Genomic DNA, 21,441 nt, shown 5'->3' on the forward strand with positions numbered 1-21,441 from the left:
AAATTCATTGATTAACTCTAGTAGTTTTCTGGTAGCATCTTTAGGATTCTCTATGTAGAGTATCATGTCATCTGCAAACAGTGACAGCTTTACTTCTTCTTTTCCAATTTGGATTCCTTTTATTTCCTTTTCTTCTCTGATTGCTGTGGCTAAAACTTCCAAAACTAGGTTGAATAAGAGTGGTGAAAGTGGGCAACCTTGTCTAGTTCCTGATCTTAGTGGAAAAGGTTTCAGTTTTTCACCATTGAGGACGATGCTGGCTGTGGGTTTGTCATATATGGCCTTTATTATGTTAAGAAAGTTCCCTCTATGCCTACTTTCTGCAGGGTTTTTATCATAAATGGGTGTTGAATTTTGTCGAAAGCTTTCTCTGCATCTATTGAGATGATCATATGGTTTTTCTCCTTCAATTTGTTAATATGGTGTATCACGTTGATTGATTTGCGTATATTGAAGAATCCTTGCATTCCTGGAATAAACCCCACTTGATCATGGTGTATGATCCTTTTAATGTGCTGTTGGATTCTGTTTGCTAGTATTTTGTTGAGGATTTTTGCATCTATGTTCATCAGTGATATTGGCCTGTAGTTTTCTTTCTTTGTGACATCCTTGCCTGGTTTTGGTATCAAGGTGATGGTGGCCTCGTAGAATGAGTTTGGGAGTGTTCCTCCCTCTGCTATATTTTGGAAGAGTTTGAGAAGGATAGGTGTTAGCTCTTCTCTAAATGCTTGATAGAATTCACCTGTGAAGCCATCTGGTCCTGGGCTTTTGTTTGTTGGAAGATTTTTTATCACAGTTTCAATTTCAGTGCTTGTGATTGGTCTGTTCATATTTTCTATTTCTTCCTGATTCAGTCTTGGCAGGTTGTGCATTTCTAAGAATTTGTCCATTTCTTCCAGGTTGTCCATTTTATTGGCATAGAGTTGCTTATAGTAATCTCTCATGATCTTTTGTATTTCTGTAGTGTCAGTTGTTACTTCTCCTTTTTCATTTCTAATTCTATTGATTTGAGTCTTCTCCCTTTTTTTCTTGATGAGTCTGGCTAATGGTTTATCAATTTTGTTTATCTTCTCAAAGAACCAGCTTTTAGTTTTATTGATCTTTGCTATCGTTTCCTTCATTTCTTTTTCATTTATTTCTGATCTGATTTTTATGATTTCTTTCCTTCTGCTAACTTTGGGATGTTTTTGTTCTTCTTTCTCTAATTGCTTTAGGTGCAAGGTTAGGTTGTTTATTCGAGATGTTTCCTGTTTCTTAAGGTGGGATTGTATTGCTATAAACTTCCCTCTTAGAACTGCTTTTGCTGCATCCCATAGGTTTTGGGTCGTCGTGTCTCCATTGTCATTTGTTTCTAGGTATTTTTTAATTTCCTCTTTGATTTCTTCAGTGATCACTTCGTTATTAAGTAGTGTATTGTTTAGCCTCCATGTGTTTGTATTTTTTACAGCTCTTTTCCTGTAATTGATATCTAGTCTCATAGCATTGTGGTCGGAAAAGATACTTGATACAATTTCAATTTTCTTAAATTTACCAAGGCTTGATTTGTGACCCAAGATATGATCTATCCTGGAGAATGTTCCATGAGCACTTGAGAAAAATGTGTATTCTGTTGTTTTTGGATGGAATGTCCTATAAATATCAATTAAGTCCATCTTGTTTAATGTATCATTTAAAGCTTGTGTTTCCTTATTTATTTTCATTTTGGATGATCTGTCCATTGGTGAAAGTGGGGTGTTAAAGTCCCCTACTATGATTGTGTTACTGTCGATTTCTCCTTTTATGGCTGTTAGTATTTGCCTTATGTATTGAGGTGCTCCTATGTTGGGTGCATAAATATTTACAATTGTTATATCTTCTTCTTGGATCGATCCCTTGATCATTATGTAGTGTCCTTCTTTGTCTCTTCTTGTAGTCCTTATTTTAAAGTCTATTTTGTCTGATATGAGAATTGCTACTCCAGCTTTCTTTTGGTTTCCATTTGCATGGAATATCTTTTTCCATCCCCTTACTTTCAGTCTGTATGTGTCTCTAGGTCTGAAGTGGGTCTCTTGTAGACAGCATATAGATGGGTCTTGTTTTTGTATCCATTCAGCCACTCTGTGTCTTTTGGTGGGAGCATTTAGTCCATTTACATTTAAGGTAATTATCGATATGTATGTTCCTATTCCCATTTTCTTAATTGTTTTGGGTTCATTATTGTAGGTATATTCCTTCTGTTGTGTTTCTTGCCTAGAGAAGTTCCTTTAGCATTTGTTGTAAAGCTGGTTTGGTGGTGCTGAACTCTCTCAGCTTTTGCTTGTCTGTAAACGTTTTAATTTCTCCATCAAATCTGAATGAGATCCTTGCTGGGTAGAGTAATCTTGGTTGCAGGTTTTTCTCCTTCATCACTTTAAGTATGTCCTGCCACTCCCTTCTGGCTTGTAGAGTTTCTGCTGAGAGATCAGCTGTTATCCTGATGGGGATTCCCTTGTGTGTTATTTGTTGTTTTTGCCTTGCTGCTTTTAATATGATTTCTTTGTGTTTAATTTTTGACAGTTTGATTAATATGTGTCTTGGCGTATTTCTCCTTGGATTTATTCTGTATGGGACTCTCTGTGCCTCCTGGACTTGATTAACTATTTCCTTTCCCATATTAGGGAAGTTTTCAACTATAATCTCTTCAAATATTTTCTCAGTCCCTTTCTTTTTCTCTTCTTCTTCTGGAACCCCTATAATTCGAATGTTGGTGCGTTTAATGTTGTCCCAGAGGTCTCTGAGACTGTCCTCTGTTCTTTTCATTCTTTTTTCTTTATTTTGCTCTGCAGCAGTTATTTCCACTATTTTATCTTCCACCTCACTTATCCGTTCCTCTGCCTCAGTTATTCTGCTATTGATCCCATCTAGAGTATTTTTTATTTCATTTATTGTGTTTTTAATCGATGCTTGATTCATCTTTAGTTCTTCTAGGTCCTTGTTAACTGTTTCTTGCATTTTGTCTATTCTATTTCCAAGATTTTGGATCTGGGAAATAGAATCTTGGATCATCTTTACCATCATTATTCTGAATTCTTTTTCAGGTAGAGTGCCTATTACCTCTTCATTTGTTAGGTCTGGTGGGTTTTTATCTTGCTCCTTCTCCTGCTGTGGGTTTTTCTGTCTTCTCATTTTGCTTATGTTACTGTGTTTGGGGTCTCCTTTTTGCAGGCTGCAGGTTCGTAGTTCCTGTTGTTTTTGGTGTCTGTCCCCAGTGGCTAAGGTTGGTTTAGTGGGTTGTGTAGGCTTCCTGGTGGAGGGGACTAGTGCCTGTGTTCTGGTGGATGAGGCTGGATCTTGTCTTTCTGGTGGGCAGGTCCACGTCTGGTGGTGTGTTTTGGGGTGTCTGTGGACTTTTTATGATTTTAGGCCACCTCTCTGCTAATGGGTGGCGTTGTGTTCCTGTCTTGCTAGTTGTTTGGCTCAGGGTGTCCAGCACTGTAGCCTGCTGGTCGTTGAGTGAAGCTGGGTGCTGGTGTTGAGATGGAGATCTCTGGAAGATTTTCGCCGTTTGATATTATGTGGAGCTGGGAGGTCTCTTGTGGACCAGTGTCCTGAAGTTGGCTCTCCCACCTCAGAGGCACAGCACTGACTCCGGGCTCCTCAATTTGGGATGATGTGTTGTCTATTCATGTATTCCACAGATGCAGGGTACATCAAGTTGATTGTGGAGCTTTAATCCGCTGCTTCTGAGGCTGCTGGGAGAGGTTTCCCTTTCTCTTCTTTGTTCTCACAGCTCCTGGGTCTCAGCTTTGGATTTGGCCCCGCCTCTGCGTGTAGGTAGCCGGAGGGCGTCTGCTCTTCACTCAGATAGGACAGGGTTAAAGGAGCAGCCTCTTCGGGGACTCTGGCTCACTCAGGCCGGGAGGGAGGGAGGGGCACGGAGTGCGGGGCGAGCCTGCAGCGGCAGAGGTCGGCGTGACGTTGCACCAGCCCGAGGCGCGCCGTGCGTTCTCCCAGGGAAGCCGCCCCTGGATCCCGGGACCCCGGCAGTGGCGGGCTGCACAGGCTCCCGGAAGGGCGGTGTGGGCAGTGACCTGCGCTCGCACACAGGCTTCTTGGCGGCGGCAGCAGCAGCCCCAGCGTCCCACGCCTGTCACTGGGCTCCGCGCTTTCAGTCGCGACTCGCGCCCGTCCGTGGAGCCCCTTTAAGCAGCGCTCTTAATCCCCTCTCCTCGCGCACCAGGAAACCAAGAGGGAAGAAAAAGTCTCTTGCCTCTTCGGCAGCTCCAGAGTTTTCACGGACTCCCTCCCGGCTAGCTGTGGCACATTAGCCCCCTTCAGGCTGAGTTCTCGCCGCCAGCCCCAGTCCTCTCCCTGCGCTCTGACCGAAGCCCGAGCCTCAGCTTCCAGCGCTGCGCGCCCCGGCGGGCGAGCAGACAAGCCTCTCGGGCTGGTGAGTGCCGCTCGGCACCGATCCTCTGTGTGCGGATCTCTCCGCTTTGCCCTACCCAGGTATGTGGGGAGTTTCTTGCCTTTTGGGAGGTCTGGGGTCTTCTGCCAGCGTTCAGTAGGTGTTCTGTAGGAGTTGTTCCACGTGTAGCTGTATTTCTGGTGTATCCGTTGGGAGGAAGGTGATCTCCGCGTCTTACTCTTCCGCCATCTTATCCGGAAGTCATGATGTGGGTTAAGTTCAGACCTTAAATGCCTGTAAGCCTCTTTTATACTTAATGAATCATTTTGTGGCATTTGCATAATTCTATAAATTTTTGAAGTGTAGATAAAACAAATGTTCACACATTATATTATAATGCTTAGTTTCCACATTAGTTCAACAGTAATTAACTTGTTGAAGCTTAGAGCTTCAAAAATAAATGAGATTATTTGTTCAAAATGCCATCAGGTCTTCCTGGAATGACATTTAAATTATATAATGTAAATCCATTTGACCTGTGAGTCCTTGTCATTATTTAGTGACATTTCATACAGAATAAATTGTTTGCAGGTTGGGCAGCCTGCTATGGAGCTTGGCAGAGAACTATAAAAACAAATTATTCTTTCATTTTATACATCATTTGTTCAAACATTGGTAAAAATTGCTTTGTTTTTCTATAATAGAGAAGTGTCATTCAGTGGATAAAAGCACATTAGCTATTTTAGACACAGACCACAGACTGTGTCAGCAAAAGTATCTGTGAAGGAAGAATACCCATCATTACATCTGTCATACTGCATATTTTAAGTTAAAGACAAAGAATCCCTTCTCCCTTTGCCTACTGAGTTTACCACAGAAAATGTAAAATACTGTGAATCTAGGTTTTTAAAGTCTAGAAAATGTGATTTTTTTTTTCATCTTGTTTCACTTTGCTTGTTTTACTTTTTGCATTTGCTTTATGGATAAACTTAAATATTTAAGAGAGCAGTTAAATATCCCAGATTTACCACAGGGCTAGCATATAAAACCAAATTAGACGATCAAGTGAATACACCTCATCTCTAGTATGCTTGGAAGTCAGTCGTTTTCAAAGAAATATTATATCCAATCCATTAGGGTGCTTGTATTTTGCCATTTAAACTAAAACCAAGGACCTTTAGTGAAAGACTGTTCACAGTCCGGAGGGTGTAGCACCAGCAGTTGAGGCGGGTTGCATTTCTCTTAAACCTCCTGACTCTACGAATGAGGCCAAACACTACAACTTGTCACAGTCGAATGAACTTTGTTCCATGTTTTCCTCAACTCCTCGAAGCAGTCATGTGACATGACCTGCTCACCTGGTGATGGCTGCTGTTGCCCTGGGGACCGTACCCACTGGGGCGGCAGGGAGCAGCAAGTGCTCTTAGAGCCTACGGAGGAGAGAGGCCGTATTTACTGTGTCTGATGTGTTCCATTTCCAGCATAGCTGCAGGCCCACAGAAAGCAGTCGTCAGCATGTGGTGGACTAACCATGGGCTTGTTTTGAAGTGCTTGCCTGTAATAAGAGCTGAGTCTATTAGCCAGTAAGCTTCTTCAAGACGGGGTATCGCCAGCCGTGCACATAGTAGGCCCTCAGTAATAACTTTTAGCTGAATAAAGAATAACCTTATAACTCCCCAGCAAGCAGTTTAGGATTTTTGACATTTTAAACCTTTGTGAACTGTATAACTCATCTAAGTATTGTGATGATAGCCCAGGAAGGGGCGAGTGAAACCTTGGTCATTAGCCATGAATAGATAACAGGCCAGTCATCTATCTCTGCCACAACTAGAAACAGCTCTGTGCATCTCCCTGATGCTGAATCCTGTTATATATTCAAAATGATGATGCTGAGACAGCCTAAAGATTTGAATGGGTACCATCAGCCCAGCTGCTGGATTTGTCGTTTGTGAAGAGAGACAAGTCTGGCACTCTTGGGCAGTAAGACTGTACAGACCAGGATGGTTCTCTCTCTGTTAGCTCTCATGCTTTGCCGGACATGGAGACCAGACTCTTCTTCTCCCTGCATTCTAGATCTCTTTGGTTCAGAGGACCCAAAGGCAGCCACTTTGTGGCATTAATTGTGTAATTTATTGCAGTAGAATGGTTTGTGCCAGTTAAGAGTATACAGAAGGAAAGAAGACTGCTTTGGGAAAATGGTGACATTTTCTTTAATTTTATTTGTCCATATTTATTGTCTTTAGCAATTACGGGACACTATAAATGAGGGCAGCATGGTATATGTGGCACAGACTAAGCGTTTAGTAAGTACTCATTGAATAAAATGGAATTTTTATATAAACCTTTCAGTAAGGAACTCAGTGCACCTCTTTTCATTTAAACCCTCCTATTTCTCTGACCACATGGGACACATGTCAAGAACTCCTTATAAATCGCTGGTTCAGGGGGACAGAGCAGACATCTATTTATGCCTGTGTTCCTGGGTCTGGTGGTCAGAATGATGACATCCTATGAAGCACAGCCAAGTTCACATAAAAGTTTTTCTCTTGTAATCCATTCTGGGGCCTGACAGGAATAAGGGAGGGTGAAGATTGTGTCATTCCCTGTGTGCTCCTTGTAATTCTATCCACTTTTTTTCATCACTTAAGAAAGCTTATTGGAATTCGAGTGAACGAGAGTGTCATTGTTAGAAAATCTTGCATTTTCCAAAAGTAAATTACTTGTAACTGTTTCAGCTCGAGCTGTAGGATGCCTTGCTGGTAGACATCCAGAGGCCTTTGTTGGGTGGCATTCGTGCTGTAGTCTTAGCATTAAAATGGAGTAAGTAGAACATCCTCATGGAATATGTGAATATGATGAGGCTTCTCTTAGAAACCTGAACACTAGAGCAAGTTTCATGCCCTGATGTCCAGAAACATTGAGGAAAACGGCCTGCTGTGGCTTTTTCTGTAAAGTATGTTGAGTTTTAACGATTTCAATTAGACTCCTTCTCAAAAAAACTATGTCCATCATTTTAACTCACCCTAGCGGCCATACACTCCTTGTTCTTAACACAGGGAGGGTGAATATGTCTTGCAGTATTCCTGCTGGGCCTGTATCGGAGATTGTGCATTGAGCAGAGTCCATGGAACAGCCGTTATGTTCTTCACAATAAAGTGACACCTCGTTGGTTTGCAGGTGGCTCCCAGGTTTTAAAAAAAAAAAATGGAAGGGAATTAAATGAACTACTAAGATTCTTTTTTTCCGGGGGAAAAGGAAAAATGCCTTCACAGAAATCAGGAAGTCTTTCCTTGGCTCTCCATCACTGTCCCTCGCATCCCAGGGGGAGGCAGAGAATCACAGCTTTGTGATAATTGGAAAGTGAGATCTTAATTTAATATCAGAATACGCTGTGTTCCTTAAGATGCATGTAGTCTTTCATAATCGGGACTAAAGGAAAGGAATACATAAAATACTTCTGCTTCCGCATCAGAAATACTGTACATCTTCATACTGAGTATGATAAGATAATAAGATATCTGCTAGTTCAGAATCTTCTTTCCGTGTTCTTTTGTTTTTACTAATTCTTTTCTAAAAAGTAATTTATAGTAATATCTGTGATCTTTTTTTCTTGTTTTAACCAAAAACCCTTGGAATTGACTCATGGCAACTGCAGTTTCTGGCTTTATAATTTGTTTTACTCTAGGCAGCCCTTTTAGTTAAGTTTAATACAAAAAGCACTGGCAGTCTTCTAAGGTCTCATGTCAGAATCTGCCTCTTTGGAACAAGAGCAGGAGAGGGTTGTGGGTTTTAGCCTAGAAGACTCAGGAGTTACCCACATCCTAAGACAATTCATTATAAGAGTAAACCCATCAAAACAGTCAATTAGAAGCTTCCCAATCATTGTCAAAAACAGATACGAAAAATTTCATAAAACAGTTTGAGTGCAAATCAGAATCTCGAGCAGCCTCCTGTGTTTTTCCCAACTCATAGCCCTTCCTAACATAGCTGGGTGATCCTGAGTGTGTGATATTATCTTCGTGGAAGCCTTAGCAGTGAGGTTAATTTAGACTCTAAAATCTTTTTTTTTTAACACCTTTATTGGAATATAATTGCTTTACAATGGTGTGTTAATTTCTGCTTTATAACAAAGTGAATCAGTTATACATATACACATGTTCCCATCTCTCTTCCCTCTTGCGTCTCCCTCCCTCCCACCCTCCCTATCCCACCCCTCCAGGCGGTCACAAAGCACCGAGCTGATCTCCCTGTGTTATGCGGCTGCTTCCCACTAGCTATCTACCTTACGTTTGGTAGTGTATTTATGTCTATGCCACTCTCTCACCTTGTCCCAGCTTACCCTTCCCCCTCCCCATATCCTCAAGTCCATTCTCTAGTAGGTCTGTGTCTGTATTCCTGTCTTGCCCCTAGGTTCCTCATGACCTTTTTCTTTTAGCTCTAACACTCCAAGGAAGGCTGTGTTTGCTGGAAGCATGCAGTTACTGGCCGGCGTCAAGCTGTGCACGGGAAGGACCTTAACCAACCACCCGCACTACGAGGACAACAGCCTGAGAGAGCGAACCAAAGCGGTGAGTGCCTCTCCCGGCTCTTTGTGGGGCAGCAGTGGGCTGGCTCGTGGCTGGTAAAGCCGGGGCGCCTGCTGCCTGCGGGTTATGAGGGGAAGGCAGAGCTGAAGTGCCTGTCAGGACTTGCGTCTCCAGAGTCTAGACCTTGGCCTGCCCCGTCTGTTAAAGGCATGCTGTTTCGGCCTTCTGTTCCTCTCGGGTAGAAGAGTAAACTGAGGAGAAGAACACCTGGAGATGTACAGAGCAGAGTGTCTGAGGACAGAGTCCTCAGAGCTTTGAACTGGAGAGAGAAGGAAAAGGGGGAGAGACATACTGGTCATATTTTTTAATGGGCTGTTTCTTGTGTGTGTGTGTGTGTGTGTGTGTGAGAGAGAGAGAGAGAGAGAGAGAATAGGCAACACAGCCACACAGTTAAAAAAGCTCAGAGCATGCAAAAGAGAACATAGTGAAAAGTCTCCATTCCACCCCTGTCTTCCAGCTACTGGTTCCCCTCCCAGGAGGCAAATAACATTACCAGTAATTTTATGTATGTACAAATGTGTGTGTGTGGATATATACATGAATTCATATTCTTTTCCCCCTTTTTACAAAAGAACTAATTACATCTTGCTTTTTTTGGCACTTCGTGTATTTTGGAGATCACTCCACATCAGCATATCGACAGTTTCCTTGCCATTTTTAAAGCTACATAATATTTTGTTATGTGGATGTGGCAAATTTTATCTGACCGTTTAGGTTGTTTCCCTGTCTTCTGCAATTATACAGCAATTTCCCAAATGATACGCCTGTGTAAGCATCGCTCTGCACAGGCACAAAGTGTCTGTCCACACATGAGCTTCTTAGAAGTGAAGTTGCTGGGTCACAGGGCGTGGGCATTTGTAATCGAGATAGAATTACCAGGTCTGTATGAATTATGCCAATTTACACTCCAGTCAGTGCTACAGAAGTGTACCTGTCTTAGTCCTCGCCAGCAGTGGTTTCAAACTTTTTAATGTTTTGTATCAGTCACTTCTTAATCTTGGTGGCTGAAAATTTGTTGAAAAGTCTTGTTTGGGGGGTGAGATTTAACTAGCCTAAAAGTAAATGATTTTTACTAAATACTCCATTTTCAAGAGAATCGTCTTTACATAGATTCCTGCTAAAATGGGAATTTTTCAACTAGCCCAAGTGTTCCAGATGGCCCTGAGTTAGCTAGAGGAAGATCGGAGGGTACCTGGATCACCAGACCCCAAAGTTCAGCTGGGAGGTGGCCACCACTTTGACTCGAGAGAGATGCAGATAGAGACATGTCAGAGGCACAGGGAGTCCTGTGTTCCATCCTCTCCAAGATCCAGTCCCTGCCTAGGTGCTGAGTTTTATGCCCTAAAAACTGATCATCTTGAAGGTCCTAGTGCCCTTCTTCAGTCATGACCTTCGAATCCTTGGAATGCCTTAGCCTGAGGCTGGTGCTGGACTGTAGGCAGGATGACCTCACAGTGTTAGCAGTAGAAGCAGATAACCCCCCACCATTTCAGCATATCCGTTCAGACATGCTGACCTAGGCTCTCAGAACCCAGTCTCTTAAGTCAGAGACATATCATTAGAAATCAGTGGGCGACAAAGGAAGCAGCACCTCTCTTCATTACCCCTCCCCCAACACACACACACCATTCTACCTTTCCCAGTGCCAAGTCCCAGGATATAGGCCACTCGCCATCTGCGTGTATTTACTTAAGGTGTGTGAAGCTGGTGGTGACTGGGAAGGCGTGCCTCCTGTTGAACTGCCACTGGGCGCTACAAGTTGCTCTTCCTCCAGGAAGGACGAGAGAAAGATAAAGTGCAGGGTGTCCTGGTCAAGCTGAGTGCAGCAGGACAGCAGTAGAGCAAGGGTGCTGCCCCTGCCTGGGGCCAGGGACCCTATGGGGTCCTGTTCCCCAACTGCCACTATCAGAAGCTGGGTCTCCTTACAAGTATCTGTGCCTCCAGACTATACCACCACCCCTAATGGACACTTCTAGTCTAAAGGTCCCCTTTTTAAAGGTAGAGACTGTGTTTTACATACTTAATTATTTACCTTGGTGAAGCATTCTTAGAATTGGCATCTACTGGTGAATATATTCAGAACTCAATACATCCTAAATCCAGACCTCTTTGGCGTCTAAATCCAAATGTATTCAGCATGACTCACTCTCCCCCATCCCAACAACTTTTTTTTTTTTGGAAATTTGTCACACACACTCCAGGACTACAGGTGAATGAGCGACCTGCACAGGAAGAGGTGGCGGGGGAGCTGGGTGTCTGCGATTAGACTCAACCCCTGTGGGAGGTTTGCAGCAATAGATAGTCCTTGACGAACTTCCCAGCAGGTAAGTGGCATTTTGCCCTATTCCATTTTTATCTTGTTTTGAAGGTCTATCAGATATACGCAAAGAAGGCCCCAGAGGAAGTGCACGCCCTGCTAAGGTCCTTTGGCACCGACTACGTGATCCTGGAAGACAGCATCTGCTATGAGCGCAGGCACCACCGGGGCTGCCGTCTGCGGGACCTGCTGGACGTCGCCAACGGACACGTAAGCATGCCATCCGCCCCGTGCGGGGCGTCCCCTGGGGAGGAGAGGGTCCCGTGTGAGCCCTAAGGAGTGTAACTACCTTTATACCTTGTAGAATTGCACAATGGATCAAGCATTCACCTCCGTTGCGTTCTGCAGAACCCCTACCTTGGCACGTTAGTGACTTGCCACGGGGGCTGGAGGGGCGGGAGAGATGGGAGGGGAGCTCTTGTCCCCACTGTCACACCAAAGAGAGCAACTCTGTCTTCAGCTGGTCTGTGTCATGAGGCTCTGCATAGAATTTGTTTTTTAAGGTTTTGCTACTAAAGTGAAAAAGAAAACCTCAACCTTTTAAACCGCTGCTCCAATGCGTCATTTTGGCTGATACGAGAGTCCATGAGGGCGGTGCGCCAACCCAGCACCCCCCAGCCTGTGTGGTAGAATCTCACTCCTCTCCCTGCTCTCTTGTTGGGTGTCCCTTTTCGTCCACTGGCACACTTCCACAAAGATGGCTTTCTATGGCCAAGCTTACACTCCTGAGCAGGAAAACAAGCTACTTCTCTTTTCTTCCTTCTGAGGAAAATGTTTTCGGAGCTATGCTAGGTCTCAGGTAGAGAAAACGGAAGATTTTCACCCTTTAGAGGTTGTGTGTGCTGTAATTATTGGTATAAAAGCTGACAGATATTTCTAAAATGAGTGGGGGGGGGGGGAGTGATAAACCTAGCCTACATCTGAAAAAAATAAATAAAACCTTGACTGTACAGAATTTGAGATTCAGAACACTTCAGATCTACTCTCTTAGCAAATTTCAAGTGCAGAGTACAGTAGTATTAACCCTAGTCACCATGCTATACTTTAGGTCACCAGAGACTTACTCATTTCATAACGGCAAGTTTATACCCTTTGACCAACATGAATGTATTGATTAACTTGATTGTAGTAATCATTTCACCATGTATATGTATATCAAATCATCAGATTGTATACCTTAAATATATACAGTTTTATATGTCAATTATGCTTCAATAAAGCTGAGGCAAAGAAAGAATATGAGATTTGATTTTTGCTCAAGGAAAAATAACTGTCCATAACTATCTTGTATTCGGAGGAGGTACAGACCAAATACATGCATTTAAATTTTGCTTTGTGTGTAACTTTTTCTAACTAGGCCATCTAATGAGTTGCAGAACTTTCTCTGGTCGTAGTAGTTCTTCTCTGTGTTTCATTTTTTGAGAGGGAATGGTGTAGTATGTTCCTCAGGACAAGGAGATCCAAGTTCTGCTTCTAGTTTTGCCTTTAAAGGTGAACATTGTTTGACACCGAACTCTGCTCTTCAGCCTTGCATCACACTTCCAAAGGGGAAAGGGATGGACCAGATGATCTCCAAGCAGCCATTGACATTCGTTCAGTTTAAGTTCACTAGCATGTCATTCTTAAAGAAACCCAATCCCTATTCCTACTTCTGTTTGTCTTTTGTAAATAAGATTTTTTTCCAAGTTGTATTGGTTTTGTTTTGGCTTTAGATGATGGATGGCCCAGGAGAGAATGATCCAGATTTGAAACTTGCAGGCCACCCTCGCTTTTGCGAAGAGATAAAAAGAAACCTGCCCCCCTACACAGCGTACTTCACTAGAGTGTTTCAGAACAAAACATTCCACGTTTACAAGCTATCCAGAAACAAGTAACAGAGCTTTCTATTTATCTCTATTTTTGATATGTGAAACTTCATCATAATGAAACTCAATAGATAACATTTCAAATGTAATTAGGTAACCGGTACCTTAAAGCTGTGATATGATTAAGTCTACAAATGTTTACACAAGCGTTACCATCTTTGAAGGTATCTTATACATGCTTCAGTCTTTGTCTTGTTTCATTAATGTTCTTTAGCCTATATGTTTTCAACTTTCTAAAAGTGATCTAGAATTTTGTTGTTGGGGAGAACAGTCAAGTGTTCCATAGGTAGCCTGAACAGCTGCGTATCATGTTGGAAATCTAGAGCCTGTTTCAAGATTTGAAATACTTCTAATTTTTAATTGACTTACAACAGCTATAGTTGAATTGAATTGAGGGGATACATAATTAAATTATTTAATTTTTTTTCACTAGTGAAGACCAACTGGTGGCTTTTTAAAAAGGTCTCTACTGTCCTGTTTCACCTAAAAATTTTATAAGGTTTTCATTTGTCATGCTTTTAATATTTTTTGAAAGATCATGTTAGGTCTTCATATGTATCTAAAATTTTTTGTTGTGCTCCATCTGAAATGTAATGTGTAGCACTTCAGTAGTATGTGTCAGTGTGTGTATGTGTGTACATGGGCATGTGCATGAATGTTTTAATGCTGGACACAGAAAAGTGTTACAAGTTCCATATTGTAAGTCCTTAAAGCAGCAGAAATGTTACGTAGCTGAGTAGAATTTGTTACTGTATAGTGTTACTATTTTAAAACCTGTTGATACTATTTAATCTATCCTGCAAGTAAGAAGATTCTTCTTCATTTCTTACTCATTCAAATTTACTGGGTTTGCAAAATTTTGTAAACTCTTTGTTTTTAGCCTTTGTATTTTTTACAGCCTAGAACCTTGCAAAGTCTTACTATTTTTAAAATGTTGTATCTTAACTAACTCACTACTATGATATTTTTGGCAGAGAGCATTTTCATACCAAGTTTGATTTGTGGTCTCCAATCTTACTGTGAGGGCCCTTGATAGGTTGTTCTTTTTCTTACTCAAAGGTAACCAAGTGCCTCTAAGTCATGCTTATTTGTAAACAACGAAGAGGATTATGTGTACCTTGTACCTGCTCAAAAAATTTTTGATAATTGCTTTTGTAATTAATTTCTAATGATAGGGACATGTAAAAGTTACTGATAAAAGCATATTGTCTATTTAATTAAATCAAGATGGCTAATGAAATTAACTTTCACCTCTCATGCCAGTTGGAAATGATTTAAATATTTCTCCTTGCAATTGTGTTGAAGTAAATCACTGTAGACATGAAGATGGATATATCACATGTTCAAATGATTTTCTATTCAACTACTACTTATTAAGCAGTATTCAAAAAGAAATTTTACACTATCATGTTGGGTTCAAGGAAGGATACTTGGCTTTTATCAAAACGTATTTCAATAAAAAATTGACAGTAGCTGGGTTATTAAATTATGCAACTGAAACTCCTGAATTATATCTTTCTTGTATCCCTTAATAAGGTTGGAGACCACTGCAGTTTATGATAATACAATAATAAAACATTTTAATCAGTACTAAAACTTTAATTAAGCCAGTAATGATGCATGCCTATTGCAGCTGACAGCATGGGTCAGTCCATCCTTCAGTGAGTGCCTTACTCTAATTGAAACCAAGCACATGTAAGGTACAACGTGTCAGACTATCTAGTTACGTTTTTAAAACCCTCTGTTACCTTCTCAGAAATATTTCAGTTTATTTTAAATATTCCTGTATTATTAATCTATGCATTTGGGTATTTGGAGTTTCAGTATACAAGAAACATGTACTTAAATTTTTATCACCACATTGATCGCATACAGTAATCCTTTTTTCACAGTTTAGGTGCCATTTGTTGCCAAAACACTTAGTGTTCAGTCTTTAGTGAAAAATATAAAGTGCCAAAAAATCTTGCAAGACAGAATCCATACATACACTCTTTCCAAAACACTGTGACCATGTATAGTTGACATTTTTATTTCCTGATGACCAAATCTCTTAATGAATCATGTTAAATATTTTTAGTGCTCCTCAGTATTCTCTTTTATGACCTTCTCATTGGAGTACATGGGAGGAAACAGAGGAGAAGCGGCTGACCCTGGCTCTCTAAGCTCCCTGCCACACGATCTCAGCGGCCGTGCTAACGTTTGGTAATATCCTCAAATTATGGCTGTATTTTATGGGTAGAAAGACCACTTGATTTTGCTTCAGAGTTAGCATTCAAAAGAACCTCTAAGTACAGTAAGTGCTCTTAATTAACCTTTACTTACGTGACTCACCGGGTCGCTTCACAGTCTCCATCCCTCTTTTAGGCTGACTTCGGCCCAGCACCACTGGGGGCCGCTCCCTGGCATTCTCAGGCCCCTGCTGTCTCCTTTGAGTTCTCCGCCTGCGCCAACCTTGTCTGCATGCTCTCCTTCCCGCTGTAAATACATGATTCAACATAAACCCAGGAAATTTTGCTCTAAAATGGAAGGGTTATTTCTGCAAAAATTAGCTTGAATGCTTTGGTAAGATTTGATAAAGGTTGCCACTAATAAAAATTACTTTTAAATTAATTGTGGTTGGGAAAATTATAAAATGTTGGGAGAACTTAAAATTCAAGAAAATTTCTGGGCTTAGACTGCTTCACAGGTTTATTTATTTTAGTACTCATTTCACCTTAAAAAAAATCTAGACTGATCAGAAGGTATTAAAAAGTACCCAAATCAGGGCTTCCCTGGTGGCGCAGTGGTTGAGAGTCCGCCTGCCGATGCAGGGGACACGGGTTCGTGCCCCGATCCCGGAAGATCCCACATGCCGCGGAGCGGCTGGGCCCGCGAGCCATGGCCGCGGAGCCTGTGTGTCCGGAGCCTGTGCTCCGCAATGGGAGAGGCCACAGCAGTGAGAGGCCCGCGTACAGCAAAAAAAAAAAAAAAAAAAAAAAAAAAAAAGTACCCAAATCATATTATTGGTATGATTTATGCAAAAATAAAACTGTAATCATTGGACCTTTATGCAAAGGAAAGGCCTGGGCTTTACATCAGAAGATGAGCAAATGAATGTACAATTATACATTTGAAGTTATGATTCCCTACTTTAACCAACTTTAACTTCATTAAATGACCAGCTACTGTTACTGATCACAGTGGCTAATCTACTTCTACTAGAGTTGAAAGGTTCCAGTCACTTTATTACAGACTTAAAAAATAGGAATTCATTTCAGATATATTAGCCAGGAACATAATTAGGTGTTATCTAGGCCATTTGTTGTCCACTTAAAGGTGATTTTCTTGACCTTTGTGAGATCAACTAAGTAAATGTGTGTGTGTCTGTGTGTGTGTGTGTGTGTGTGTGTGTGTGTGTTGGGTTGGTGCTGGTGTTGGCAAGGACATATGTAGATATTTCATCTGTTCTGCATCTTTACAATTAACTAACAAGGTTTATTCTGATTGCACATGAACCTTGTAACAATTGTAGCTCATCTTTGGCCAAAACTTACCTGAATTAACTAGAAATTGTCCATTTTTTAATTTTCATTTAAACGTTGGAATTAATAGAAAGACAAAATGTTCTCAGATCATATATCTTGGCCAGTATGTTCCGAAATGCTTTATATATGGCAACCTTTTGGCATAGAAGAGAGTGCTTGTCTGTTCATGGAAAAAAACTTAAAATGAGAGAGTGGCTTACTTTCTTGTGGCAATTGATTTTCTGTACTTAATATCCTATGGGTAAAATCTTACAAAGAGCTTTTATAATTTGTTGTACTGAATTGTATGAAGATTGTGTACTAAATAAAGCTAAGTTACACATGATGAGTGTCTTTCATTTCTTTGAAGGTCAAAAACCAAGGAACTGGCTTATTGAAGTGTATTAAATATGTGCTAAATAGAGTATAATCACTAAAGGATGGATGTGACAAGGTCTTAATTGTACTTGCTAATGTTGAAGGGGTTTCTTTTTTTCACAAAATTTGGTTTGATAGCTGCTTATTTGCTTTAGTTGAACCTCAAGCTTATAGTGAAGACTTCTAAAGAGAAGGCTGCTGTCAGCTGAACTTATCCTCAAAGAGATAAATGCTGTTGTTTTGACCTTTGGAATTGTTTCTACTTCTTGACTAAACTCTCAATCTTTAGTAACTCAGGAAAATGGGTGGTGGTTCACATTTTTGGTAAGGGTGTATAGATAACAAATATGCTTGACGTTAGGTTGTTCAAAGCAGGTATTGAAATTCCAAGCAGAAATGGTCAGGGAGACGGATATACTTCCAAATAGAAGAAAACGGCAGTGGGATCTCAAATATTCAGTACTGACTATAAGTATACAATTCAGTGTACTTACACTAAAGCTATTAAGTTCAAAGCTATTAAGTACATGTTGCTAGAATGGTCTGGCAAATTAAGAATTGCAAACAATATAGATAAGCGAGAGATTCGGGATATGAATGAACTGAATGTGTAGTGGTTTGACATGTGACAGAGGCACGTGGCAGATGAAATGCTAGTTCTCTGCCCCTCAAACCTTTTCAGTTAATTTTTTTTTTTTTTTTTTTTGTGCCACGCCATGCAGCACATGGGATCTTAGTTCCCCAACCAGGGATCAAACCCATGCCCCCTGCCGTGGAAGCACAGAGTCTTAACCACTGGACCTCCAGGGAAGTCCCCCTTTTCAGTTAATTTGATATTTAGACATTTGCTTTGTAGGATTGTTCTTTGAAGTGCAGGTAACAGGACTATAGTGTAATGTGAAATCAGTTTAGTGAGTTGCAACCAACATTTAGTGGTTGAGAGAGAGAGAGAGAGAGAGGAAAGAGGGAGGAGGGGAAGAGAGAGGGAAAGGGAAGGGAGAGAGTGGACAGCCAATACGGTAAATATAAGTATTGTTTTGTGAAATATTTGTTTCAGTTATACATATCGTTATTTGTGCTCTGGGGTGCAATGTCAAATGTATTTCTTAGTGTGAGTTTATAGTCAGTTTGAAAGCCATGCCTTTATAGCAGGGAGGATTCTGGGAAGGTGGCAGTTTGAACTTGGCTCTGTCTTGTCCCCCAACTCTACTGTAGAAGAACCCTTTGAACAATGATGATATTTAAGAATTATAAATTTTAGGTGTGATATAGACATTGTTATTTTCTTAGGTCTTTATCTTTTAGAATATATACTGAAATATTTACAGATGGAATTATATATGTATAGGGTTCATATCAAAGTCATTTTGTGAGGCATGTAGATGAAACAAGGTTGGCCATGAGTTGATATAAGCTAGTTTGGGATTTTTCATATAGGAAAAAAAAACCTAACAAATCAGGAAACTAGGAAGATTAAAATTTAAAAGGTAAGAACTGAAATCAATGATCTAGGGAAATAGTAGAATAAACAACCCCTCCCCACCAAAACATGCTGCAACTTTTAAAAAGATTAATGAAAAAAACACCTGGTAAACCTGATTAAGAAAAAGAGCAAAGAAGACATAATCCACAGATAGGTTAAAAAGAAAACCACAGCCTGGCCAATACAGAGTATTTTGCAGCAACTGACGGGACTACCATCTTTTTTTTTTTTTTTTCCAGCTGTGTTGGGTTTTCGTTGCTGCACGTGGGCTTTCTCTAGTGGCGGCGAGTGGGGGCTACTCTTTGTTGTGGTGCTCAGGCTTCTCATTGCGGTAGCTACTCTTGTTGCGGAGCATGGGCTCTAAGCACGTGGGCTTCAGTAGTTGTGGCTTGTGGGCTCTAGAGCACAGGCTCAGTAGTTGTGGTGTACAGGCTTAGTCGCTCTGTGCATGTCGGACCAGGGCTCGAACCTGTGTCCCCTGCATTGGCAGGCAGATTCTTTTTTTTTTTTTAATACCTTTATTGGCGTATAAGTGCTTTACATTGGTGTGTTAGTTTCTGCTTTATAACAAAGTGAATCAGCTATACATATACATATATCCCCATATCTCCTCCCTCTTGCATCTCCCTCCCACCTTCCCTATCTCACTCCTCTAAGTGGACACAAAGCACCGAGCTGATCTCCCTGTGCTGTGCAGGGCAGGTGGATTCTTAACCACTGTGCCACCAGGGAAATCCAGGACTACCATCTTCTTTGAAAGAAGGGAAGCAAACAAGGTGAGTCCCAGTCTTACCCTGGCTTTCTCCCCTTAAAGTCTTTCCCAAACCATGGCACAGGGAAAATGGAGCTCAAGCAGAGAATGACAGTCTTACTGAAGGAAAGAGATTGGAGTTCATGGATGCTCTGATGGCTGAGATTTGGTAGGAGTTGGAAGGCAGGGTACCAGAGAGGAGGGAATTGCGAAAGAGAAAACCTGAGAAGTCCCTTTGGGTCCTTGGCCATTTCATAACCTGCACATATATGGCTTAGCACAGAACATCTAATAAGTAACAGAGCTGAACAGAGATTTCAGAGGTTATATAGTGCTGAGGAGACGTTGGAATTGGGGTCCAGCCAGCATGAAGAGGCCATGATGAACCCCCCAATAATTTGAGACCCAAGAAAAGCTATACCTTTTCCTAGGAGTAGAGGCTATTATCCTATGTACCTGTCAAAAGCAAATATAAGTCTGCTATGAAGGATGAGAACCTTATCCATGGCCTCAAATTATCTCTACAGTTCCTTATATACAATGTCTAGCACTCAATCAAAAATAACTAGGAATAATAAAAAAGCAAGACTGAAACAGAAACTGAAATAGAAACAGAGCCACAGTCTAATTAGATACTGAAGTTTAAAGCATAGACTTTTAAAATAACTGCTTATTCAAGAAATTAGATGACAAGATGGAAAATTTAGGTGAACTGAAAACTATAAAAAAGAACACATTGGAAATATTAGAATCGAAAAATGTAATAAATTAAGTACTCAGTGAAGGGTTAAATAGCAAATTAGACACAGCTGAAGAGAGAATTGATCAACTAGATGATAGGCTATAAGAAAATATTCAGGCTAAAACATAAAGGAGAAAAGGATGAACAAGGAAAGAGCATGAGACATATATTAGAACATTTCACTTTATCCTGTAAGTGTAACTGAAGCCCCAAAAAGTGAAGAAAGAGAATGGGGCTATATGACTTTGGATAAGCTATCTGTACTATTAGCTTCAGTTTCCTTTTTTGTAAAATAGAGGTTTGATAATGACCTATATGGTCATTGACTGGATTAAATGACATGACATTTAAACCACTAGGCCTAATACTTTGTACATGGTGAGTACAATAGGTGGAAGCTACAGGGTATCACCATCATCATCATCATCATCATCAAAATTAGATAATAGGGCTTCCCAGGTGGTGCAGTGGTTGAGAGTTCGCCTGCCGATGCAGGGGACACAGGTTTGTGCCCCGATCCGGGAAGATCCCACATGCCACGGAGCGGCTAGGCCCGTGAGCCATGGCCGCTGAGCCTGTGCATCCGGAGCCTGTGCTCCGCAACGGGAGAGGCCACAACAGTGAGAGGCCTGTGTACCGCAAAAAAAAATAATAATAATAATAATAATAATAATAATAAAGACAGATGTTAAAGAGCCCTTGGTAATTTTATGTGAGATATTCTTATGTTGCTATAGAAAATATCTTTAAAAAACAGAAACCTTTAGGGACTCAGAAGGAGGTTAACAAGAAGAGCTTGTAAGGAAATCAACTTCTTAGTAATTTCTGAGTTACATATTTACATCACAAAGAGAGGTGTGTTTGTGTCTGGGTGTGTATGTGTATAGAAGAGGAAAAAAGAGCCATAGAAAAAGACTGAGAAGCTGATGGCCTGCATGTTTTTGGAAGCAACATCATCATTATTGAAGATAAATGTCAAAGCCCTGCCAAAAAGCACATATTCATAAAGAAAGCAGAAGTGTCTGATTGTGTATGAATCTACTTAAGAGAGGGAGGGGAGTGAAGGAATGTGATTTCAGGATTAGCACAGTAATTAGAACAGCAGCGTGCTAATTAAGGCTCATAAATTTAATGAAACTATTAGCATTTTCTCTTGCAAGAAAAGGTGGATCCCCCTTCCCCCAGGAAATGACACCTGTGAACAATTATCTCTCTTATCATTGCTATTAAGATTATTTACATAACTTGTGCTCATTCAGAATTCACTGCTGTTAATGCCTTTTTTTTTTTTTTTTTTTTTAACAATGCCTGATCTCATGCTAGATTCTCTCTCTGGCCAGGAAAGTGTTTGGGGATTGTTGATAATTAACGGTGTAGTACAAATAGACAAAACCGTTGTTAGGGGACCTACGGTACAGCTATTTTGCTCTGTCTTTGTGGGCAGCGTTTT

The 21,441-nt window shown here is 40.9% G+C and overlaps 1 protein-coding gene and 1 long non-coding RNA gene across 5 annotated transcripts in view; one reads left to right on the forward strand and one right to left on the reverse strand.

Moving 5' to 3' along the window:
* The window catches only part of DPY19L3 (dpy-19 like C-mannosyltransferase 3), an 80,952-nt gene extending 63,980 nt beyond the window's left edge, over window positions 1-16,972 (forward strand). For all 4 annotated transcript variants that reach the window (XM_082606253.1, XM_082606254.1, XM_082606255.1 and 1 more), the window contains 3 exons: window positions 8,802-8,934; window positions 11,321-11,479; window positions 12,982-16,972. In XM_082606253.1, coding sequence (XP_082462379.1) covers window positions 8,802-8,934; window positions 11,321-11,479; window positions 12,982-13,143 — 454 coding nt within the window. In that variant the 3' untranslated portion in view covers window positions 13,144-16,972. The remainder of the gene's footprint in view (window positions 1-8,801; window positions 8,935-11,320; window positions 11,480-12,981) is intronic.
* Window positions 15,521-21,441, reverse strand: part of LOC309794591 — an 87,157-nt gene continuing 81,236 nt past the window's right edge. The window contains exon 3 of the long non-coding RNA XR_014292150.1: window positions 15,521-15,609. This is a non-coding gene — a long non-coding RNA (uncharacterized lncRNA). The remainder of the gene's footprint in view (window positions 15,610-21,441) is intronic.

Source organism: Mesoplodon mirus (assembly GCF_964341445.2).
Source record: "Mesoplodon mirus genome assembly, chromosome: 19".
In the NCBI taxonomy this organism is placed as follows: domain Eukaryota; kingdom Metazoa; phylum Chordata; class Mammalia; order Artiodactyla; family Ziphiidae; genus Mesoplodon; species Mesoplodon mirus.